At 45.3% G+C, this 26,640-nt stretch overlaps 1 protein-coding gene across 1 annotated transcript in view; it reads left to right on the top strand.

Moving 5' to 3' along the window:
* Positions 1 to 26,640, top strand: part of LOC112555872 (PR domain zinc finger protein 16-like) — a 133,305-nt gene that overhangs the window by 75,796 nt on the left and 30,869 nt on the right. Inside the window, 1 exon segment of the mRNA XM_025224437.1 lies at positions 19,352 to 19,486. Coding sequence (XP_025080222.1) covers positions 19,352 to 19,486 — 135 coding nt within the window.

Below are 26,640 nucleotides of genomic sequence, written 5' to 3'. Positions count from 1 at the left end.
ACAGTCGCGGCGTAGTAGCGTGAAGTCTCACAGTTGTCTTATCATCTCGCTCACCTTTTCAAGATAAACAGCCCTCGTCGTCCCCCTCCCAGCCGTCTTCTCCCCCTCCCCTCCGTGACATTCTTCCTCTCTCTCTCTCTGTTGTGAACATGCCCGTGTGTGTGTGTGCGTGCGAGTGTGTGCAGCATCGCTTTCGCCGAAAGTTGTCTCCCCTCCTCATCCGTCTCCTTAAGCGGTTTTTGGAGCAGGACCTCCTTTGATAGAGCCTGATACACAATTGAACTTTGCTGGTCATTACAGGAATGAGCCAAGCTTAGCCAATCTTCTGGTCGGGCGGTCGTTTCACCATCCTGTCGAGGGTTCGGTTCTGCCAATAATCCCAAAGTCTCATGCCAGCACTGCACTCCCTCCTCTCGACTTTCGCTCATTAATAACTGGGACGGGGGCTTGAGTTTCTGCTTCTGTGGGGTCGTGACTAGGGCGTTCACGTGTTTCTCTGTCCCAATGGGTTGAGGGTGAGGAACTCTGTCCTTGCAGCCTTCTAAGCTTCATGCACTTCCGACTCTTTCGACAGGAAGCTAGGTGATGTGCATGTCTTCTGCGAAGGTTCTGAACTCTAGTCCCTCGCAACACGAGGCGCTGTGTGTTTTAACTCATCTGACTCGTGGCCATCTTTCTCTAAAGACACCTCTAAGTGATCTTAGTCTCTCTTTCTCTCTCACTCTGTCTCTTTATAAACTCATTAGCTCAAGATACACTGTCCCAGGGCAAACACGGGGTCTCCCTAACACCACATCGGATAGAACTTTCCCTCTTGCTGTTTGCAGATGATTTGAAAGTGTTTGCAACAACTGTCACTGGCTTGCAAAATCAATTAAACACTTTGCATCAGCAGCCCGGAGAATTTGTCTGAAGGTCAACCTAGCTAAAACTTCAACAGTTGTTTTTCGTGAAGGAAGCTTCTTAAAATCTAGAGTACTAAAGTTATGTGGTGAGATAAATTGGAGGTAGTTAATACATACACATACCTGAGCGTTGGTGTTCTTTACCATGCCTAGTGTAACTAGTACTGGGATTGAATGACTGTGTGATAAGATTCAAACAAGGGACCAATGAAATACTAACACGACAAATATTAAGAACACGAACTCTTTTCTTTAATATCTTGTCCGTCCGTCTGTCCCGTTGCTGTCCCCGTGTGACACCATTGCCCGTTGTCTCGTTGTTAACGTGTCCTTGTCAACATTATTACTTTCATTCTTTCTGCAAAACCCTTCACTCATTAACTTTTATCTAGACTCATAGGATAGCTGCAGCTGGCGCATCTGTCATGCTTTATCTCCCTACCCTGATCATCTAACTCAGGGGTGGGCAATTAATTTTCCCAAGGGGCCGCATGAGACATTGGGATGGTTTTAGAGGGCCGGACTAATATAGTTAACTCAGTTTTACCCAATACTGTATATATAGTATATAAACTGGCGGGTGGGCGGGAGGGCCGGTCAGAGACAGGAGGCGGGCCGGATCCGGCCCGCGGGCCGGCGTTTGCCCAGGTCTGATCTAACTCCTACCCACCCTACTTCCCTCCTCAATTCACTTTCGTCAGCTCTCTGTACGGTGACAAAAGGCAGTAGGTTTTATGTGCATGGCAAATCAGTTCTACAGAAGCAATCATGAAATATTCTCAGCGAACATGCCTGCTAAAGTGAAAACAAAGTTAAATTTATTTTCAAGTTTAAAAATTAACTTTAAAAACTTTGATCTTAAGTAAAGGAAACGGTAATAAGAGGACTTCTTGATTACAATGTGATTGAATACCTTCGTGAATCATGTGTGATAAGATAAAAGCTATCCAAGCCACATCAGCAGTAAATCGTTGTTTGAAATATTCGTGATATATTTTATTTTTCAATGGCCACGCCACTGGCGGAGCCTGTCTCCCAGCGTCTGTATCTTGGCTTGCCAATACTATATTGCGGAGGGAAGATGATAAACCTTTTCTTTCCAGTCGATCTCGTGCAGACGATGCAAATCTTGTCCTTGAGCGTCAGGAAGCTGTCCCTGGGGTGGCAAGCGTGGATGTTCTTAAATCTTTTCCCTCCCACATAAAAGTGCCGCAGGCCGCTAAGACTGTTTAATTTATGGTACAGCTATGTATGGAAAAGACACGTGGACGCTCGTGCATCACAAACCTACTTGGTGATGTAGTCCCTTGACATGCAAGGCTGTGTCGAAATTTGTCAAACTAAGGTCATACGGAGGGGTTGAAACATTCAGTTGTCTTGAGCAGACTTTGAAACTTAGGTAAAGGTAAGTTTTTTGTACCTGTAGCTTACCTATCGTATCGAAGGTAATAAAATTGTCCACTTGTTACCGAAGTCCTTTTGTTGAGGGGTGAGGGGTCAGAGAAAATGGATTCCAAGGGGACAAAAGATTTTCTGTCTTGCCAATACACACCCACCCCCACATAAGCACAATCATGTACTTTCTCTCTCTCGTTCTTTTTCAAAAGTGTTCGCACGCGAACTATCAAAGCAATCACGCGCACATACTCCTCCCTCCCTCACACACACACATATATCCCCCCACTCTCTCAAACACGCCTACACTCACAACACACAACAGTTTTCCCACTCACGCATCACGGACAGGCTTTAAGTGCGCGCGCACGCACCACGCGCACACGCTCACGCGCATGCGCACTGACGCCTGCGCACTTTTGGTTTGTGCCGCCGCTTGCGGTTCAGCATGTGGCGAGCCGCTTCGTGGTGAGCAGTCAATTTGTCAAATGGATCTGTTGAGCAAACCAATGATATGACAAGATGGCATGCATCCCGGTATGATAAAACCATCGACAGGGGACACTACTCTTTAAATACGGGCACACGCATGGTGTTTGCCAAGCTTTTAAAGGGAGATAATGTGCTCGACTCGTACACAGACAATGTTGAAGAAATCTGTGGAGGTTCCCACATCAGCATCAAGTATCACGGGGGTATCGGCGGGAGGGTAATGGCGGTCCACGGCTCAGAATACGCCCGCAAGGTGTTATTTAAAAAGCAGTTTACAATTTGTTTTGGCCTGCCTCAATTAGTACGCCTCCTATTAAACAGTTATACTTTCCCTCTTTCCATTGCTTTGCTCCTTTTTTAAAACAATATGGCGTTTTTTGTCGGTGACAATGATCGTGAAAGATGATATAATAAACTTTCCATTAACTCGACAATGGCGGTCCCAAGAAGGCAAAGAAACCGCACTTGTTTATTTAGTGTCATTCCTGTTAATTAAATTTCTGACAATTTGCAGACCGCAATATATGAACAGGGAATTTTTAGGGAGGGAATAAAACCAAAAACCACAGTTGTGTGATTGAGTTTGTTGAATTGAAATTGAGCTATTTCAACATTTTGAGATGAAATCATGTTCGATAATGCGCCTTAGAGATAAGTTAAAAAAACAGGAGCGAGGAGAGTAAGAAGAATTACAGACCAGGTGTTAGTTCTTCGTGTTGTTCACTTTGGAGTAGAGCTATAAATGAATAGCTACTCGAATAAATGAACGAACAAATAAACGGACGAACCCTTATCCTTCAATGTAAACATGAGTTGATTACCCTTTCAGTTCAATGACTGACATCAACACACTGACAGACAGACAGAAGAAGGAAAGAAGGTGAGGAAACGTGCAGGCAGACAGACATATAAGCGACATTTCTGTACATGCCTGCATTCTGTTCACTCAGCCCAACAGACTGACAGCCGACTTATTCATAGTGAATTGATTTGAACTTGATTTTCTTTTATTTTTTTATTTTTTTTAATATTTTATTTACAAGTGCAATCTAAAATCAGAAAGTGGTTCGTGACATTTTTATGCGAGATCGTTGGCGCTCTCTCATCGACATCTCCGCCAATCATTTGTCGACAGCTCAGCCAATCAGTGTTTGTGATTCTTGATATCAATTCCCTTGTTCTGGCCATTTCAGAAAAAAAAACAAGCCTACATAAAAACCTTGGCCACCGTTGTCAAGCTGTGCCTTCCAAACAGTTGCATTGATTCAATGACATCTGCTTAGCAGATGACATTGATAGAGCTCGCAGATATCAAATGTCATCGAGGGGGCTATTGGCAAAGTAAAAGGCTGTGTTATTGTACTGGAAATGACAGATGCTGCTTGCCCAAGCACAGGCATGCGCGAGCAGACAACTCGCGTCTTGGGGAAGGGAGACCCGTTCAGAGCCATGTCAAGATATTCGCCGAACGCTCGCCTTCTGGGGAACGAACGCTCCGTGTTCGCCGTGAGCCCACGACCCTTGAAAATTATTTTGAAGAGGCGTCGACAGGAAAGAGTGTAAGACAATAAGAAGAGAATCCTTCAACTAAGATTTTTCTTTAAACTTTATTCTTACTTTTTAAAAGTTTAGAGTCCCCATGCTGAAATAGAAAGGACATGGCGAGGAGCGAACGGTCAGCATTTATTTGTCATGGAAGCGGAGATTGTTGTAAAAGACAAAGGAGAAGAGAAAGTCACTATACCCACACCTTTCAAATTTATGGACACATCTTTATTTTTCTCCCACTAATAGTTGCTTTTTTTGTTTTGTTTTGTTTCTTTTAAACTGTATCTTCGGCGTTTATATCATTTAGTTTTATAAAGATTTTCTTCTTGATCAAGGTATGCCTAGCTGAACTTACGTGTAATATTAATTTGGTGTTTTTCCTCCCCCTTTCTCTCTCTCTCTTCTTTTGCTTTCGTTCGTTACTTTTTAATATAAATATCCAGGAAGTCTATGTATAAGTTAGCCTGGAGCAATGGAGAAATATGGAAAAACTCTGAACAGAGTATGTTTTAGTCAAATGTTTGTTGGTGATTCGGCTTTGGAAGGATGAATCCAAAGAGGGATGGAGGAATGAAAAACGGACAGATTGAAGGAGTAACGGATAAATGATTGAAGGTGGTATCTCAAGAACGATTTTCAATAGACTTTTCCATGTAAACAGACACTTTAGGGTCAAGGGTCAAGTCAGACGGTATGGTCCACTGGGTGTCGTGCTTCAAGGCACCGTACCGAGCGTTCTGAACGAGCCTCCAGGAGATGGAAGGAGGCCGGGGTGTCTCCAGGCAGCCGCGCGCCAGTTTACGCTTCTGCCTTGGGTAGCCGAGATACAAGCCCATGATAGGGAGATTGATGAGGTCATATAGTTTTAACTGCAGACCTGCAGAAGGAGATACGGACTGATGCTGAGAACAAAGCGCCGTGTTTAAGACAGCTCTCACCGAAATTCCGCCTTCCTTCCATTTCCTACTCCTCCTCTCTTCCCCCACCTCTCTCTATCTTCTCTTTTCGCAGATCCTTACCTCCCTTTCGTACCTCTCCACCAACCCCCTCCCCTAAACGCTCACCCAACTTTTTTTTTTTAGCTCTGGGAGTCCAGTAGTGCTGCAGCGCTTGGGGAAAGCCCCCGACAGTTTGTGCCGAGGCTCAGAAAATACCATCAATCTGCAATCGATGATTTGCAAGCAATTAAAGGGAATAAATCAGGATATCATTTATCGTGATAAAAGGATTGGCCGGCCGTTACACGGTGTTTGTAGAGGATTCTAGGGGTGTGGTTCAAATATCCACACGCCGTATGTCCTGCTCTCTCCCCATTCCCTCCACCCTTCACTTCACCTCCCAGCTCCCTCCTCGTGTTTGTTTCCGTGTTGGACGCGATGAGAGGATTTCTCACGGGTTCTTATTAATATCATTTTATCCCATGCGTCACATCCTCCACCAGCAATTTAAAAAATATATATATATATTTGCTTTTGCAGGCTTATGCGACTGCACGCGCGTGCGTGTGTGTGAGAGAGAGACATAAAAACTTTTTTCCCAAGACATTCTTAGACATGTAAGTACAAACCAACAAAAATGCTTTGAATTATGAATGAGCATCTCACAAACTGGGGGTGGGATTCGAACCAACCTCTGTGGTGACAGTCCTTTTACCGTTGCGTCACCCAACCCTCCCGGAGTTGAACTGGGGGTTAGATGCAGGCACAGGGGGAGAGGGTAGGGAGACAGGAGAAGCTGCAGAGAAGACAGTGAAGACGACACGTGTCCAGTGTTTGCGATCTTCTTTAGGGGATGTCGGGTCCGAGGTGGCCGACATTTTGTCACATGCAGCAGCAAACACGGTTACACCTGTCTCGCGGCGCTCGCAGGCGGCTGCGTGGGCTTAAGCCGAGGGCTCTCCGTCAACACAGCCGGTGACATCCCTGTTTAATGTCAAACGGTTAGCATTACGACAGCCACGCAGGACCTTCCGAGTATTGCCGACACAGTGTCTTCTCTGGGCTGTCTCTGTCCGCACTGTCAACAAGGAGCGAGTCTGTTGATATTTGTCTCGAGATCACGATGGACGTTCCACCGAGAAGATGATTTCATTCTCTCGCTCTCTCCCTCCTGAATTTTTTTAAAAAAAAGGCGTCAACAGATACACACGCATGCGCATGCGCACATGCTCCCACACACGAGTACATACACGCACGCGAGCACATACTCTTTCACAGAGAAAAAAAAGGAGAGAAAGGATGAAGGTGAGCATGAGACCGTTAAAATACAGACAGGATCTGACTGACAGAAGGACATGTGAAGGAGACCCAAAACATGTGACAGGAGATGACTAACATTGTCTTACTTTTATCATCATTAAGAATTTAGAAGAAAAGAAGGTTGTTACTGATTTGTGATATGGATAAGCTAGGAAAAGAAGAACAAACAAATAAATACGGGATCGGAGCTCAAGGCGACCGATGGGACTATACAAACTGCATCAGAATTTTCGAGCACGAGCTGAATCCATTGACAAGCGTCCATTGACAAAAAGAAAGAGAAAACATGTTTTCTTTCTTTTCTTATTTTCTTCCTGCATTATTTCTACTGTGATTCCGAATGTTGTACTAAAATCTTCTTTGTTTCCTTTAATTCGTTATGATTACTGTGTAAAGATGAATTTGAAACAAAAATCAGAACATCATTTCAAAAGATGAAAGACAAAGACACGTGACAAAGAAACGTCAGTGAGTGCAGCAACTAGTCCGGAGGAATGTTAATATGGAATAGGGACAGAAGAAGGGGAGGAAGCAGTCAGCACAGGTACACCTCAGTCTCATGGGAGACAACGCGGCTGTACTAAAGGTGACACATTATTGCTGCGAATGGCACGAAGAGAATAGCAGCCAAAGAAAAATAAAAACTGTCAGATGTTTCCTTTTTGTTGCACACTTTCCTCCAGCCGGCCCCTGCATTGTGACTGGGCAGGGTGACAGGGTGGAAGCAATTTGCTCCCCTTTGAAAGAGCCACAGACAGTCAAGTCTTTGACTAGGCGGTGCGAGTGCCCTCTGCTGCACCCTTTGACATCCCGGGTGTTTATGGGTGTAATCATACTTGCCAGGTTTCGGGGTTCATCCCATTTCGACACCCAGGATGAATGGTAGCCCTTGGCGGTCGAGAAAGGCGCGATGAGAAGACAGACGAAAAGCTTGGTTGGCACGAAAAGGTCGTCTGAGGCAAGCTTTTCTGGCTTGTTCATTGGAGGGAGGACTACGTTTGTTTGTTTTTTTTTTAAATCTTTCTTTCTTTCTTTTTTCTCATCTGTTCCCCAGCGTTAAACCTTCCACCATTACGGGTCACAGCGCCGTAATAGGGATCCGCTGTCCTTGTCTCGCATTACCTGTTGTTGCTTCTGCTTGACTTCACTGCTTACCTGTCCGTGTTTGATCCCATCCTTACCTGACCCCCATCTTCACACACACACACATGCACACCTCCACCTGCGAGGCTTTGTCAGATGCGTAGGTCTTAAAACAGAGAGCAAGGAGTTCCAAGGTCCACAGTAGAGATGTAGAACACCTCTAGTGATGAGGGTGATGCAAGTGTCTACGAATCAAAAAATAAAATTATCTCATAGGTCCCGATTCGGCGGGAGGACATACCCCTTTCAAGAATTTGTTAAGGACACTGAAGATTTGCGGAACTAGTGCCATGACTCGTTGAAAACAAAGAGAGAAGATTTTCCTGCAAACTTTTGTCTTCTAGAAACCATCAAATTTTTGTTGTTTATCATCAAGAACCCTTTCATACGGGAATCATTTGTCTGTGACAGCTGTTGGCACTGTGTCTTGGTTCAGTTAGTTCAGTATGTTTATTTAAGTTTTTCTCCTCAGAAAGCTATAAACATCTGCAGACCGTTATGTCATGTTAGTAAGCAATACAAGAACAGGGGAGCCCTACAAATATCCAGCCCGAACAACCACCTATGTGTCTCGGAAGGGGAATTGTTATCTGCCCTTTGTGCACCAACTGACCTCCGGTCGGGGTCGGGACTCTTGCCCTCTTTGGGGTGGAAATTCTCCGGCAGCGCTCACTTTGTAGCCTGATACTCCAGGTGGATTCAAGGTGGTCCTCCACCCCCTTCCACGCATTCTTTGCCCACAAGCGTCTCTCCGCTCACACCCATCTATCCACCCACTCACATCTCTGTCCGTTTTTCTTCTTCCTCTCCTTCTGGGTGTTTGGAATGTGCGTCCTCGCCATGCCAAAGTCGTGTTAAACCATGCGAAGCCAGTGGAGTTTGTTCAAACGGTTGTATCAAACAATCTTGGTGCGTCCTGCATGCGCGCGCCAAATACCTGAGCATTGTTGCGAAACGAACAAGTGGCACACGGGTGGAGAGGTGTGGGTGTTGGAGAAGAAGAGCTAAAGTAAGGTTCTCTTTTTGTTCAAGGGCTGGTCTCTCCTTTCCACTTCCATTGTCTGCTGAAGGAGATTAAGACGAATTCAGGGAGGAATCTTGTCTTCCGCTGGTCTTCTGGGATCATTTTCCCACCACATCCCTTGCACGTGGTACGGGTTTGCTCTTCGGGGTATTTTATTTTGTTCAGGATGATGCTAGAGAATATTTTCTCGTGTGGATTTTGCCAGAAGTCCTGCTTCTTCGTTCTCTGTTGTCTGAACCCGCATTCTTTACACAGTCTCTGTTGTGTTGATGATGCACATGAAGGATTTGCGATACGTGTTTGTCCATGCGTGGGTGAACATGTAGATAGCTTTTGTACGTGTCGACCTTTCGAACAAAGAGCTTAAACTTTTAATTATTTTTTTTAACACCGGCTTGTATATGTATCTCCTTCAGCTAGTCAATAAAATATTCAGTAGACTTATTCGGAAGTTGAAGCTTTGGTGTTGTTTTATTAGAAATGTTTTGCACAACGAATGAACAAAACTCTCAATGACACTTTGCTGAAAGAGAAAGAAAAACCCTCTTCTTCTTGTCCTTTTCACAATGAGATGTTGTGTCAAAGATGCCCCCTTAGACCTTGACCAAACCGCGGTCGTGAAACAATGAAACAATTGATAAGTTTGATGTGAGTCGATCATTGCCGCAGGGACTGGCCTGAAATGCCGGAACTATGCAACCATCCACCATATGATGATGATGTGGCGGCCTCTCCCGACATGGTGATTGCATTCCACTGGATCATCCGTTTAATTATCGCCCCCACACAAGCCGTTAGCACACCCACCCACCTCTCCCCATCAAGTGGTTGATGATGCCGGCAGGCCAGTGAGCTGGAATGAGAGAACAGAGAGCTTTCTGTGTGTCTGCCAGTGACATTTCCAAAGAGCTCTTCCACAGTCCGTTATTTTGCCATTAATTGTCTACACTGCTGTTGCATCCTTGGTTAAACTTTCACTTTGTCTGACTCATTAATTCATCGCGCAGTGAGTGAGCTCATGCTTGTTTCCATAGGAACGCGTGGCACGTGCTGACGGGCAGCTTCAAAGACACCGACTGAAGGGCCGATATGACAAGCATAGGAATAAGCTTTAAAGCTGGATGGCTCGAAAATATTGTTCTTGTAACATGGCAATATTCCTTTGTGGTGAGTGACATACCCAGCACGTGCGTACACGCACATGCGCACTCTCTCTCTCACTCACACACGCACACATTCGTGTGTTAACTTGCACTTCACACTCTCTGGTTGTTTGATACTGCAGAAGCAGCTTTCAAACACGACTGAGCGAGTGTCGAGAAAATCCAGGAGACTCTTGAGTTTCTTGCACCTGTTTTGCACCTGGGATTAACTTCGAATGCCTCTTCTGTGTGTGTGTGTGTGCGTGCGCGCGCGCTTCACATTTTTTATCAGCGGTTGTCGTGTGTTGATACCCCGATCTGTCCAGTTCTGTAAAGGACGATCATGCGCTGGCAACACCAGAGATGGGCGTGCCGCCAGACCACTGCACGGTGTCATGAGCAAACAGGAGGAGAAAAAAAGTGCTTTGGCCCGAGAACACGATGGAAGGAAGGGTTTCTTACCTGTAGTCAAACGTCTTGTACTTCAAGCAGAAGGTAGTGCGTCAGGCGCGAGAACCACGTGCGAGGTGCTTAGCGAGGGACCAGTGAGCCTGGACTTGTCTTTTCACCCTCAGCTAAACCTTCGTTGAATTAGTCAATGGCTTCGGTGTAATACAGACCGAACAAATAACACCTAAAGAAATAGAGTGGAGAAAGAAAGAAGAAAAAGTAAACCGGCTGTTTAACTACATCAGAGAAATGCGCCATATTCTGGTGGTTTGCACGCTTGACACCACAACAGGTAACTGGTTCGAGTCCGCTCGGTCCTATGACTAAAACTCATCCCTCTTCCCCACCTCCATATCGTACACACCCGATTGATTAGAGAGGTTAAGATGTGGCGGAGAAGTTTTCACGTCTCCAAATTAGACACAGTGAACCACTCATACCTTTACTGTCGGTGTTATAGATGAGTCTTTCCCCGTTGGCATATGAGTCCGTGCTTTGAATTCCAATAATTGGAAGTTCACACGCACATAAAAGCAATAAAGTGGGCTGGATGGCAAAATAAAAAGAAAGAAAGAAAAAAAGTAAAACCGTTTTTGAGATCCTTGGCAGCGAAAGGATGGTGGGTGAGGGGTACCTGTCTTCCTGCTCGCCCTGAGCTACTCCCATCTGCAGTGTCAATGCGATCGTAATTGAGCCTCTCAGTGTCGCATAATTGAGAAGTTTAAGCTCATCTTGCGAGTATGGGGGTTCTGGCGATTAATCACAACTCTGGCGAAATTAGTCGTTAATTGCTAACGCCGGGTGTCAGTGTGCAGACTCCACTAAACGACGATTTGTGATACGTACGAAATGTAGGTGTCAGCACTAGCGCGTGCCACTGACATCCTACAAATGGTGATGCATAACCCACGGAGAGAGAAAGAGAGACGGAGCGATGAGGGAGAGAGAGAGAAAAGACCGGGGACGACGACGGAAAGAGAAAAAAAGAGAGAAAGAAGAGAGAAAAAAATGAATGAATGAATGGGCAACAGGGAAAGTCCAGAGCAACAGGGAAAGGACATGCTGATATTTAGCCAACATCGATGATTACTAATTGTTCGCTTGCCCGTATTAAGTCCAGGCTCTGACGTCACGTGACTGCTGACGACCAAACATGGCGCTTTCAAATTGTTGGCGCTGACCTTTTCTGCTCGCATCCCCGCAGTCACTACTACCAGCTTTAATGACAGCTCTGCCTGATTAAAACATTCTGGCTAATTTCTTAATTTTCGGTCACAAAACCAGAGCACTGCTTGGCGCGAAGGAGGCGGTGGAGGAGGAAGGAGGTGATGGGAGTGGTGTAGGGGTGTCACGTGCTTTGGTGCGGCTTTGACCTTGAAAACGGTTCCAGGCACGTGACACTGGAACACATGGCAGTTGTTTGTCGGCATCTTTTATGCCAATCGTTCATGCGGATGACCTAATTTCAGGCGTTCCCCCCTCTCCCTACCTTCCTTCTTTTGATTAAGCACGAACTTTGTCTGGTAAGCAAATGTTATGACTGCAGCTAATGATGGCTGCGATTGTTTGGGTTTATATGTTGTATATTATTATTTTTTTTCCTGCTGTTTCTTCCACACTCAAATAACCCTTAATCATACTACTTGTGGAATATAGCTGTACTTTCTGTTTTGGGGGACAAGGGATTAGTGGGGGTAGTTTGCAGTACACAATTTATTACACATTGCCTCCGCTATTTGAAATGCACCAGAACTCTTCACAATCCGGAGGTTGGCGATCGTTTCTTCTTGGGAATGTTTGGATGGACTTTGTGCAAAGTTAAAAATTATCTTGTTATATCCATTGAAATAAAATTGTACACATATGAGATAAAGATCCGCGGAGGGAAAAGATTTAGTTGATAAAGAGGGGAGGGGCGGAGATTCATTTAAATAGAAATGGTTATCCAAGTCTGGACGTAAAGCAAGCATAACCAGGGGAAAACAACTGTCATTGTCAGGACAACTCCAACCACTTAATCTGAATGTGACGTCTTGGGGGAGGAGAAAAAAAATTACATTATTTCTTATACATCCTGATCACCTCCCTGTTTCCTCCTTATCAGCTGTTATCTGAAGACATTATTGCGAAAGACGGTAGAAGGAGGAAAAATGGAGAGAGAAAGAGTGTGTGTGTTTTGATGAAGGAGGGAGGGGAAGAAGGGAGGCAGTTCTTGCTTTCTGCTAACGGTTAGCATGAAGTGTGGTGCAAGACTTTGAGTCCTCCTCCCCTCGACCCACTGCCCCAGCTCGCTCGTCACAAGCAAACTTGTGTCGCCCACGACAGACGCCATCTCTTGACACATCCGCATCTCTCGTTAGAGATGTTGCTAATGAAGAGCGTGCCGCTAGACGAGTCAGTAGAGAAAATGTGGCCGACAGATTTGTCTTGCTCACCTCCCCCTTCTCCCTGCCACTGATTATTATGTCGACAAGACTTGATTTCAGTATCCGCGCTCCATACGCAACACAAACTTGGACACGAGTGCTTTGTGCACAACGGCGGAAGCAGGAAGCGAGCACCTGGTGCAGAAATGGAGATGGAAAAAGGAAAATTATAGAGAGGACGATGAGTTGTTAGGAAGAACCGGAAATGTCACCGGCAGTCTTTACAGTGTAGCCAAACCTATAAACACGATGGATGACACCGCTACATTTGTTTTCCGTGACGTGTACCCTCGTGAAATCTTCTTCAGACACCAGATACTTGACTCTTTCACCCTCAGGGCACTGATACATTCACAAACCCCATTAACACACAATGTAAATTCTAATGTCATGTCGTAAAAGTCGTTTTATGTGACGATGTAACAGACATGAGTGTTAACTCGTGTTACTCTCGCTAAACGCTCGACAATTAACCTCCTCCAAAACCCTGCTACCCTTTACTGCCGTACCCCGCTCTAGAATGTTCTCCATCGTCGAGGTTTTCACACCATTAAACCACTGCGCCACTTTGGTTCCTGAAGCCATCATCTACCTGCCCAGGTATCACTTTCCTTCATACCTATGCAAGATCTGACAAGGACAGCCTGCTGCCTAACACGTAGGTGTTGATATATTGTTTTAATATTAGTATATTGCTGTAATATGTTAATAGATCATACAATGCATCGTTCTGCTGAACTTGAGGTCCTGGTTGTATTCATGGTCAGGTAGCTTCAGGTAGCTGGAGCCAATAAGCTGCTGTGACACTCAGCAATCAAGACACGCATCCACCCCTCATCCCCCTCCCCAAGTCTTTTACTTCTGCTCTGGCGACAGAATAACAAAAGAAACTTCCGGCCTCTTGGAATAGAGAAAGAAGGAGAAGAAATCGATAGCCCTGCTGTCCGTCGCTCGCGGGTCGTTTATTGACTGGTTGTTGGGATAATTAGTTGACTCTCACCCTATCATCCCATCAATAAAAGCTGTTGATTAATCTTCATTACAATATCAATGCCAACGGGCAGACTGGACGCAAGTTAACGATGAAAACTCTCTTACCGTCACTTTCTCTCCGTTCTCGCTTGATCTTATCAGCTTTTGCGATGTGTCCCTCCTTCTATCCCAACCACCCTCCCTTCGTCTTTCTCTCTTTCTCTCACCTGGAAATTGCTCAGAGATGATTAAAGCGAAGAGTTTGACAAGCTTCGTTGCCTGATTTTGAGTGAAAGCAGAACAGGGCGTCTGGGGCAAAGAAGTCACGTAATACCAACGCCAGTTTCTTTGACTCTCATTTCCCCATTTTCTTTGGGTCAGTGGGTTCACGGTTCCACATCGACAGAGGTTTCGAGGCGGAGGAAAAGGGAGGGCAAGAGAATGGTGGCATTCGCCAAGTCAGAGATGATGTTGTACAAAAAAACCATGACAACCGAATCATCCTCTGTTGTAAAGTCGGTCGAAGACCGACGACAGTTGCAATCAGAAAAATTTTGAAGTTGAAACACTTTTGGGGGTTTTTTGGTGTCATTGGCGAGGGTTAAAAACTGTAAGAGGTTAGAGGTCATAACTGCGCTGATCGACTGCAATCGCCGGCTTCTTCGCTAATCGAAGACCAGGAATAGTTTCCAAGCAGTGAGTGAGAATAAGTATATTACTGTACAGACCCAGGGTGGGGATTTAAAAAAAAAGAAAAAGAAAAAAGAAAAAAATACGGGGAAGAGAAACGCAAGCTATCAGCTGGCGGCGCGGGACTCGACCAGCCACCCAACCAGCTGCCGCGCTTCTCCTGTCGCGCAAGCTGTCACTCAAGACCCCATTGACCAATGAGAGCCGAGAGGCTTCAGCTCGGCCATTGTTATTTGCTGTCACAACACGAGGCTGTCGCTCCTCCCACGCGGTGGGCGGGATCTGCGAGTGAAGATAAGAGGAAGGAGGAGCAGGAAGATTTGGCAACGAAAACCTGAGACGTTAGCACTTCTGGAGGGGGGGATGGGGTGTAGGAGAGAATTGAACCCAGGGGAACATGGGAAATGTGGGGAAAGAAGTAGGGAGGGGTAGGGTTGTAGCGCAGCGCCCTCCCCAGCTGCTGTCTGATTTCTGTCTGATTTCCACAAGGTGGTCATGAAGGATGAGAGACAAGGGGGTGGGTGTGAGGTGGAGAATGGGAGGGGAGGGTATGAGTGCAAAGAAAGATGGGATACGGGATGGGGGGATGGGGATGCAGGGGTGCAGGCGTCGTCAAAAGGTGGTTGCGCGTGCATGCGCGAGCTTGCAAGCTGGAAAGGAGGAGGGGTGGGTATCTATTGTATGACGCCTGTCTACCGCGGGTACACGCACGCACGCTGCACGAACTATCTTCACGCACGCATACAACAAAAACACACGCGCGCACGCCGTTACAATATCTTTCACCCTTCCCCTCCCACCATCATGTCCCTTCAACTCTCCTCCCTACCCCTCTCTCTCTCTCCCCCTCCCCCTCGCTCATCGTCTGTCCGTGCTTCACCACCATTGACGGCGCCTGGCGTTGACTTTCCAGCCACATACTCGCCTTCTCTCCTGCGTGTGTTCATCCTGGGAGACAAGCTCGTCAAGTCACTTGTTTGTGTGCGCGTGGTTTGATGTGGGCGCGCGTGCGGTGGGTCGGTGGGTCGGTCGGTCGGTGGGCGCTGGTGGGTGGAAGCCAGGACGGAACAGCGCTGCTCCTTGACAGTCGGCTGAGTGGTGCCGCGCAATGACAGCCGCGCTGTCTCTGTAGGAACTCGCCTCCATCGCATCAGCAGCCGCTTGCTTGTCTGCCAGCTGCACTGCGCTACAGCAGTTTAACGAGCGTCCTGTGAACGGATTAAAAGTCAGAGGTACGGCTTTCTTTCATTCTTTCTTCCTTTTTTCTTTCTTAATTAATTAACAAAAGTCTTCATAACTATTCCGTTAATTTTTTTTTTAATTGTTCTGTTTTACAAGTTTGTGACATAATGACAATCATTTGAGAACTGACTGCCGAGGGTGTTAAACTAGTTTTGGACCTTTTTCATTTGTCGCCTCATCTTTTTAGTTGCTGGCTATTATCCAGGCTTGGGTGTAAGCTACTCAACTATGTAAAATGTTGATCAAAAAAAAAAAAGTTTGTACTTTTGTTGTCTGGCATTGTTGGACACCAGATTATTGTGACTCGTTTAGTGTTTGTCGAGTTACATTCTTTCCTTTGTAGCATCCATCTTGAATGCTCGTGACAGCTGTGTTAGGGGGACAGTCCGGATGATAACAAAATTTGCCAGCGCAGAAATGATGCACAACTGATTCCTGTCGGTGATTTGAGAGTTGATGGAGGATGTTTCTGTTGGTGTGGGGGTTGGGTGGGGTGTGGGGAGGAAGAGGTGTTTGCTGGAGGAGTTTGAAGACCCTTGTATAACGGGGATTTGTTCGCCTGGGGGTGTCGCACCATTTTACGAGCAGAAGGCGTTTGACTGGTGTGTAGCGAATTCTTCTGGGCTTAATCAGACTCCGGTAGGTCGGCTGTGATGTTGTAAGCACTTGAGAGAGAGAGAAAAAAAAAACTTATGGGCGTGACAACAAAACAATGAAGGCTGGTATGTGATTGTCAATCATCATCCTGAGAAAACAGCATAGAAGGGTAAAGTTGATGATTTATCGGAATTTTAACACCGAGTGCAGAGGGAGCTTATTTGCTAATATTTATGTTTTTCTCGGTGTCTAAATACTTTGTCCCCCCCCCCCCCTACCTACCCAGCCCCGCGTTCATTGAAAGGAAAGGGGTGCACTGCAGCGTGTAAAGGGTGGGAGCGTGAACTCGACCGTTGTTGGGGCTTTTTTCGGGTGATTAGCGATTACACAAGGGTTAACACGGGCACAGGACCTGTGAGATGGTGTGAAATTTAATGCATTCCTGCAGCTACAAAGAAGGTCGGCAATATCCGTCTCAGACACACACATACACACATATACATACATACACCTCTAACATACCAACATACACGACTTCTGCCTACCTACCTCCTGGGAGGTGATTGTCCATTCATGCAGTTACACATGAATTTTTATGTTTTGACTTTAAAAACTGTACTTGAAAAAACAGGATACAGTTCGCCATGTAAGCATTTTGTATTAACATAGACGCTTGTTTTTATTGTAAGTATATATATATACCTATTATATATATATATAATCGAGGTATGGTGGGCAGCTTAGCGGTGTAAGATTAGTAAAAGATATCAATAAAATGTTTTGATGTTGTTAATGTCATTTAAACCTTCAGCTTTGTACAAAAACTACTTTTTTTATAAAAAATAAATTGGTGTGAAACATTAACAAACGTTTTAATATAAGAACACATTTTTCAGTGTTATGTGACTATTTAACTATACTATCATGCAACTAAAGACATGAACTCTATCCACTAGGGTGTAAGGAATAGAGAGTAAGATACATAAACGCGCATGCACACACGAACACACACACACACACACAGAGAGGAAAAACCACCTGTAGATTTATCATTAACGGCATACTCATACCATTGCTCTAAAAAAGACAGAAGAAAGCTACTTGTTAGAGGCAGAGACTATTACGAACTCATACACGCTTCATTTGTTGTTCATCAATCCATTAAATACGTGAAAAGGAAAAAGATTCACGGTGAAATGAGTTCCCGAAGAAGTCTCATGGTCTTCAACAAGCTGCCAGCTGTTTGAACCTCCTCTCAGCTCCGTGGTGTGTGTTCAAAGCCACGACTACCCCCAACCCCCACCTGTTAACTCCAGCAGGCGTCTTCACTCGGTTCTCACGGTGTACCCGACTCTTCACCCTGACCGGGCGCGTGAGACCCGAAAAACAGGTACCAGGAAGGGACTTTGGATGGTTGAACAACTTTCAGAAAATATTGCGAAGACAACAAATGCGGTGCATTTAAAAAAAATGAAAATGAATTTTACTGTCAGAGACTGAGTGGGTGAGAATGGGCTTATATAGCTGAGGGTTGATAAAATCCGTCAGGGGGTGTGGTTCACTTTCTCTCGTGTTCTGTTTCTTTCTGTGTGTTTGCCTGTGCGCTCGCGAGCGTACACACGTAAATACGCGTTCGAGCACAAAGAAATAAAATGGAGAGAGAGAGGGAGAGAAACTTTAACCGGGTGAGCTGCAGAGTCACGTGACACCAGCCACAATGCACGCAGGTACCTGTTCACGTTCCGCCTGTCTGATCTTGCTTGCTGATGAGCTTGTTAGGAGGTTTGATGGCCTCGTGACCACCGGCGACCCAACTGCATCTCTCGCGACTTCCGGTGTTGGGGGTAGCTTGGGGCGAGGTGGTGACGGTTGGGAGGGTAGAGGATATGAAGAAGGAGGCATACGCTGACGACATAATGTACATGTTTGCTGTAGGTGAGCGTGCAGCTTACCTGTGAAGGCCAGGTCGAGCGATGCTGGACACTTTCTTCACCTGCACAATTTTGTTTTACATTTTTTCGACTTTATAAATGGAGGATCTGATGAGGGTTTGTGTAGTTAGGACTTGAAAATCCACAAACAGTTCGTTACGACTTCTGTCTAGGATGGCGACACAGGCAAGTGAGTGACCATCCTCAAGATCTGGTCCTGCGCTCCAATAAAAAAGAAATTAATAAAGAAAACGAGAGGTGAAAGAGAAATAAAATGTTCATGTGGACTTCCATGGTACACTAACTCAGTTTGAACAGCGAGAAAAGAGGGGAATGCCTGTCTGGTTCCCGGTAGTCAAGTTTTATCTGACCTACTGTATACAACTTTAGACAGATGCAATGAATACCTTTACTTGGACATGCTGAAAATCACATTATTTATAACAGTTGAATTTGCTGATAAGGATAGGTAGCAAGTATTTGAAATTACACATTAGAAATTAGACTCCTGAACTATTCTTTTCAGCACAGGTCTCTTGACGATGCACGAGCTTTCTTTTGATATTACCTTCATGTATTTCATCACGAAAATATTTCTTAATGTCACGCTTACCGTATTATTTGTTATTTGTTGTAGGTAAGGCTTAAGGTAAAGGTCATCCTCTGATCTTTTCTGTTCGTTAGGTTTATTATAGGAGAGGGAGGTACTATAACCACCCATCACCCTAAAAGAAAATTTAACGGGTGGCTGCTTTTTCGCTTGGTTGTTTAGTGTATAATGTTTTACATTCTCTTGTGACAAGGATAAATGCCATGAAACTGATAATCAAATTGTCTGTCTGCCCATATGTTCGTTTTTGTGTTCAGACAAATATACAAACATTTTCGGCATGAGAACAGAATTATAAGCGGACTTGGTTTGCTGAAGCCAAGAAAGGCCCTTCTTTAAAATAAAAAAACAACAGCTTTCTCGCCAAAAATTGAGCCAGATCAGGAACGATAACTGCATGTTGCAGAACCCAATATCTGTGTTTGTGTGTGTGCGTGCGTTCGTTCGTCCGTTCGTTCGTTCGTGCTACCACTACCTCCACACACGCCTTCTTTTGCTCATGTCGCCTGTTTGTCGACTGTTGCAGCTGGTTGACAAATGCGGCAAGGTGTGCGGCTGGCTGGACGCAGGTGAGGCCGGCACAGGTAACTGGATGAAGTACATCCGCTCCACCGAGCAACTGCTGCAGCGCAACATGATGGCCGTGCAAGTAGACGAGCAGGTGAGAGACGTATGCCTGAGCTCCCTCCCGATTCGGAAGTCCGTCGAAAAGTTAGTCTGGTGTGAAGGGGCACCGGCCCCCCCGTGTTCTGCATCACGCAACAGCGACTTGAAACTGATTATACCTGTGCAGCACACCTGACGAAGGCAGTGTAGGACTGAGTACAGAAATTCTTACTCAGGTAGTTAACGCGATACGGCACCATCACGTCGTTTCCACGTAGTATGGCGTCGAGCGACGTAGCACGACGTGACTCCAGAAGCATGTCCTCCAGAACCTCTCCCAATCCCAATATCGTCAGCGCTGTGGGTGAAGATCAAACTATAAACACTTGACATCCTGTCAGGATCAGGTGATAGTACTGCATGCCCACAGTCGAAGTGTAAAGTTGTGTTTGGCGAGGCTGGGTTTCACCGGCTAATTGTCCGTTGACGAATAGTATTTCCCTCCTTGAGCCAAGCATCATTTATGGCTTTATTTGTTGTTTCGATGGAGCAGCATAACTAACAATCGTGATTCATTTACCGGCAGCCTGGCTTGGTTACTTAAAAATGTAAGCTGGTGAAATGGCGCGAGGGGGTGGGGAGAAAGAAAATGGTCGAGGGACTAATCTTTTCATTTCCTCCTGTTTCTGCCGTCTCCCACCCCTCGCCCCAACATGTTTAGTTAGTCGAGCGAGAGAACATCTTGCCGAAGGGTTTGCGGTCTCTCACTAGAGTTCCTGGCAGGCACGACAAGCGGCCATCTGTACCCTCCCCTCTCCTTCCTCTCTCCTCCCTACCTCCGCACTTGCTGAGACTCAAGTTGACTGCGCATGTGCACTTGCAGGATGGGAGTCTTGTTGTGATGTCCTCCGTTCGGTCTTAATGTTTTCCACAGCAATACTCAGAAGGCTCCAGTTTCAAACACTTGCAGATCCCAACAGTAGAATTTCAGGAATTTCTCACAATATTTTAACTTCCATTAACTCAGACACCCATACTTTAAAACAAAGTCTGGTCTGGTATTGGCGCCATTAAAGTATTTACTTCCTTCCAAACACACATTAAATCCAATAAGTGAATTCGAAGATATTTCAACCCATTGTTCGAGGGCACAGGTTCGGGGAGGGGCATCTGAGACTGTATACGTCTTTGTCCTAAAGACGGATTCGAACTGCAGTCGTCAGAACGACTCGTGTCCTCGCCAGCCATGCTTGTTGTCAGCACCGAAAACATGGCGAAGCTTGTTTGCATCACCAAAAGCACTCGACAATGTCCTCTTCATCTATCGGCTTGCTCATCTTTGAGAACGTTTTTGTCAATCGCATGGTTTCAAAAATATCCCGTTCATCGCCTCAATGAGCCAATCAAAGTCTACCAATATTTCTTTTTCTTCATCACAGTCAAATATAAACCAGCAAACTCTTTAAGACAAATTCCCTTGACACTGCAAATTTTATAACGCTAAATTGTTGCCATGTTTTCTTCTTCATCTGACCGTCCTCGCCGGCAACATCGCCTCTTATCTCGTGGAGCTCACAGAAGGCGTTGCTGATGTCGGGTGCAGTGCCTACGTTTCTGGCGGAGCTGTAGCCAGCTTTCAGCCCGTTGGTCTGGACACGAGAGAAAGAATTGATTGCGGCATTGATTTCCTTATCGCCGGTGTCTTTTGCCTGTCGCTGCTACTGAAGCGGCTTCGGGCTCCATGTTGTTGTTGTCTGTCACAGCGGCAGATCTCAAGAGCTATTGTGGTTATTGAACACGACCATCACAGCCTTGACAACGGCTGGCCACAGTGCGGTCTGACATGTCCTGCGCCCGCACACGTCATCGACATCACTCCCTGCTTTCATAACCTGCAGTTTAAAAGAAAAATTCTTCTTTTCTCTGTCATCATTTTAGCTGATTGCTAGAAGGGTTCTTAACTTCTGTATTTGATCAGTGAAACGACATTTGAGGTGATTGTTTCCGTTTTGTGTTTGCTGGTCCATGACTACATTTAGAAATAAAGGTTTTTATTTATTTATTTATTCCCATACAGCTTACAAAAATAATATTTAAATGTGTTTCGCTGTTTCTGTCAATCTTCTTTGCTTCTGTATCTCATGCCCATGTGGAAATTTTTCATAACCCCGAAGTTGTGTCAATGGAGTTTGCAAGCATCCTCTCCAATGCAACAGAAGGCAGAAAAATAACTAAGGAAGTTATGAGAATCACACCTGTCCTTTGAAGGACCACAGTGAAAAGATGAACACTGAGGCTGGTGCCAGGAAGACTCGCTATTCTTTCAAGTGCAGGCCTGCCTCGTGTGAATGCTCAGCTTGTTTTGGCAGTAATATATATCTCCCGTGGTGACCACTGGCCGAGCTAGTCATTCCATAACTGTCACTGGCCAAATATTCCAAGAACAGAAGGTTCGTGAGTGCAGTAGAGTATAATTTTTGTTTTCAAAGAGGTGAACAGTTACCTTCCAATACTAAAGGTAGTAATCATGCTACTACACCTATAAGATAAGTTTCGGTAGAAGCAAGGCAATTACAACCATAGAGAACAACATGGATCAACACCGGTGCATGTGTGTGGGCCAACAATTTTCCAGGTACTTAATACGATCCCTCGCCCACGTGTGTGGGCCCATCAATTTTTTTTTTTTTTTTTTTTTTTTGGTGCACATTTTCTCTCCAACGCTGATTAGTCCAATCCACTGCGCCCTCGAGGATCCCGCACCCATTTCCGTCGCTGACCGTTGGCCTCGCGGTCAATACCCGGGGTCGAGAGGGTCCCCAAAGTGACTGTAGAGGATGCCATCCGATACGACTGCTGCAAGCTGGTGCTAATCAATTATGCAGATTTCAGCTTGCCGCACAAGTTGTCCTTTGATACGCGTCGCGGCCTGCTTTTGTCGATGCCTCGCTTGTCGCCTCGAGAGATCTGATTGTTTTCTCTTTTTCTCTTTGTGAAAATTTTTTCCCCCGAAATCTATGTATTTCGGAATAAATTCGATGACTTGCAATTCGCGCTTGGCTAGCATGGCCAGTTTGTGTACACAACAAGGCTCAGGGAATCGATGGATGACTCTCCGCCTTGTCAAGTTGTCAGCCGCTTGGAGAGGAAACCCAACACCTAAAGATGCCACGATTTGGTGTTGGCACCTGATATTGTCCTCCACCCATTGTGGAATCGCACCCAGTGTGGATGAAATTCTCTCCTGTCTCTATATACATACATCACGCCTACCATCACATAGGTGCGGACATAAACACTCACGCAAACACACATACAGTAAAAATTCAAGAGGAGAAAGCGAAGGACAGGTGTGTAGGAAAACAATATTTTTTAAAAATTTGAGGCAAGGAGCTGTAAATATTTACTCCTCTACCTGGTGTCTGTGGACGGTAGAGTCTGACGACAGCTGATTAACATCACAGTAATTTCTATCATTAATTAAACCCTTTCTAAACAAATTATTATCGGATTCCGGCATTCTTGAAAGTAAATAACAGTTTCAGTTATGATTTCAATTATAAGAGCGGGTTGTGATAGTTTGTCATTAGCTAAAACGTGTTTTGAATCTTCTCGCAAGATTTACAAAAATAGAATAAATAAGGATGGGGAGTGGTGGCATGGTAGTGTTTTCGTTCACTCCCTTCGTCTCAATCTCTTTCACCCACTTGACAATGAGGTGAACAGCAGGGAAAACAAACGTCCATCGAGATAAAGAAAACATCAGTGCTTGGGTGGGTGGGGTGGTAAGGGAGTGTGTATGCAGCTAGAATATGATCGTATTCAAGGGAGCGTGTAGTTTCATCAGGAGGGGGGTAGGGTGGCAGGGTGGCGGGGTGGGACGTGAAAGCGGGTGTTGTTCAATGAGCGGTTCCTCCCGCCCTCCTTTTCGCGAGCCGTCACCTCAAGATGTTGCAGGCAAGTGACACGGACAAATAAATTAACTTTTGCTGATGGTCATGAGTGCCGGGGGCCGTGATTGCGGCTGGAGGAGATTCGGTTCGAATCGCAGCGATTGATTCATGAGTTCGCCAGGCCGCGTGGGTTTGAGCAAACCTTGACGCATGCGCATTCATACAGGTAGGGATATGCACCCCGATACCAACGCGAGCATCCAGCCTGTCCTTCCTCACCCTTCTGACCAACATGTCTGAACACACACACAGACAAATACACACCCACACACGCATTTACATTCAGGTCTGCTAGAAGCTAGAAAAAAAAACTGTCAACCTTCTTTCCAAGAAGAGAATTAACTTTAGGTATGTCCGGCTTCTTTTTTTTTTTTTTTTTTTTTTTTTTAATACCTGAACAAAGACAAGCTGTCTTCATTAAAACCCCTGAAAAGAAGATACACAGTCTGGCGACGTTTACTGCTTTTTAATGAAGGCCTGACCCCACCCCACGTACCCTCAAACATACCCTCGCTCCTTTTTTGCCCTCGTCTTATTTTCGCTGCTCACATTCTGTTCCGTCTCTCTATCGCTAGGGGGACAATTGCTCTATAAATATTCCACTCTTCTGTTTGCAGACAGTTCTGTCTGTTGTTGACTTAACTCGTAAATCCTTGGATACGTACCTAACGCAACAGTCGACCTATCTTTCCTTAATTTGTTGAAGCTAAACAAACGATTTCCGTGCACTGAGACGAGATAATCACAGGATAATGTCCACCAGAAAAGCGTCAACGATCTTCAAAGCTTCGGTAATTTATGTGGGATGATTTACTGAGAGCTACTTCACACAAAAAACAGCCTTGCTGGTAGATAACGCCGATGCATTAAAGGTTCACAGACCTTGTTGGCTTGTCAGCTTGCCTTCCTTGGTCTTTTTTAATTATATTTTTTGTCGGCATACCTTTTATCAAATTCGATTTATTGAAATTAAGGTGCGCATATTAAATTAAACTATTTATTTTTTCTCAATATTCATTTTCTTTTAAAAAAAATGTTTGCTTGTTAACTATCTTACTGATGGAATGGAGGTTTCAGATCCTGTTGAGGCGTGTAAGAAAAGGTGATCATCATCGTACTCATCATCATTGTCCCTTTACTTGGCATGGGTCTGGTCCTTGATTCACTTCCATTTGCAAGCTGTGGCTCTGGCGGCTGGATAACTCAGTCAGCCAGTGTGTATGAATACACTGAGCTCCTTAGTCCTGTCTTCATCACACCGGTGCCAGGTGTTCTTCAGTCGACCTCCTTTCCCTCACCCTTGTCCTCTCTACACGGGTTCCATCTTTAGACATGCGCAGCGTCTCTTCCCTCGCCACGTTTCTCGTCTGCTGCTGCTTCTTTGTCGTTGCCCACCTGAGAGTCTGTTGTACCTGTGAATAGCTTCTCTTTCTCCATGTTTTCGGAGGATTTTTTATTTTTATTTATTTTTTTTTTTGGTCGAAAGACGCGCCAATGTTCTCCGGACTTCATGTTCACATTGAAAATCGTTAATCATCTGTTTGAAACGTTGCAACTTTTTGCTTCCGTTTGGAGGAATAGGGTGAACCTTCTGACAATTTTTCCAAATAGTCCTATAAGAATCACGAAAGCTGAACGTTCGTCAACATTCACCCCACTTGTTTCCCCAAACAATATTGTTTCAAACAATTTTCAAGTGGATTCCCCAAACTTCTCCCTTCTTTTCTTCCAGAACCTTGTTTTAATCATCTGTCAAACTTCTCGACTGTGTAGCTATGATGAAATACAGATTCGCTGTTAGAGAGTGGAAGAACCCGTAGCTGTTCGTCTCCACCACATGTCTTATTTAATTTATTATTTATGTATTGTCGACCTTGCTTGTACAATGGCAGCAAAGAGAAGAGATCACGAACACGGCGGAATGAAAGGAGTGAGGATGGCGAGGGCTTATTTAGTCTTTCATACCTTCATCCCCACTAACCCTCTTCCCCACCCTCCTCCTCCTCCTGCTGCATTTCAACGATGATCAACATCTCTCATCAGGTTGAGCTCATTCTGCTACACAACAGTTGAAGGACAATCGAGAACACGATGTTCTCCTCCCACCTTTTCTCTCTCTCCACTCAAGGTGGTCAGTTCACAAGGGATGTGCATACGTGGCTCTCGCCCCGCGTGCGCACGTCCAAGCCACATCATCTTTTGTGTCGTTGACACGTCTCTCGTAAGACTCCATGAGGCCCACAAGGGCTGCGAGTCAACCTTCGAGTGTCTCTCCTCCCTTCTCACCCCTTTCTCCTTACCTTTATTCCCCCCTCTACCCCCGGTGTACCAGCCACCGCAAACCATCTCCCCGAGCAGGCAGCTGTATCAATACTTTGTAATGCACAGTCCTTAGGGTGCGCCCGCGTGCCCTGCACGTGTGACAGCGCGAGAGAACGGGTGGAGGGGTGAGAGTTGGTGGAGGATGGGTAGGGCAGCTAAAACCCCTCATCTCATTCACTCTTCTCACCTTGCTTTTTTTTTTTTTAAGTTCAGCTGTTCTCATCCCAGGCTCTGAGGACAGCAAAGATGATGTGCGGAGATGGTGTGCGACAGCTGTCGGAAATTTATGACATCTTCAGTCACGTATGGTTTTAGACACCACGATGTATGCCGCACAACACCAGGTAGAGGAGGGAAGGGAGATGGAAGGAGAAGTTGGGTGGGGGATTGTCGGCGAACTTAGCACCTGGCGTATTGACGTGGTTACCATCCTCCAAATAACACCTTTCTCACTCTCCCTTCATCTTTTTTTATGATGATGATTCAAATGGAGAAAGTAATATTCATACACCCTTACCTTCAAGAAGTTCAAGAAATAAACCAGGATTTAAAGGAGAGGACACTGTAAACATGTTTATTTACGCGATGGGTTGCTAAAGTGTCCGACTGAAAGCTTAGTTTGTCATTTCTTCTGCACCTGCGTCAACCAAAAATTCTCTAAAGGAACACTATATATAAAAATAATTTTCTATGATATGGCAGCGCAATTTAAATAAATTGTCACCTTTGTCCTCCGTATCATTTCTCGGCATCAGAAGCATCAACAGAGGGATGAGGGTGCCGAACTTGGGGTTGTTAATATGTCCAATACTTTAATGGAGGTGAGCATTACTTCTCCTGTGCACAACCTTATCATATCTGTTGCAGCATCAGTCAAGCTGCGACGGTGTTGACATCGAGCTGTATAAGTTCTTTCCTGGATTTCTTTTTTTTT

Source organism: Pomacea canaliculata, linkage group LG2 (assembly GCF_003073045.1).
Source record: "Pomacea canaliculata isolate SZHN2017 linkage group LG2, ASM307304v1, whole genome shotgun sequence".
Classification (NCBI taxonomy): Eukaryota; Metazoa; Mollusca; class Gastropoda; order Architaenioglossa; family Ampullariidae; genus Pomacea; species Pomacea canaliculata.
This window is presented reverse-complemented; position numbering and strand designations above follow the sequence as displayed.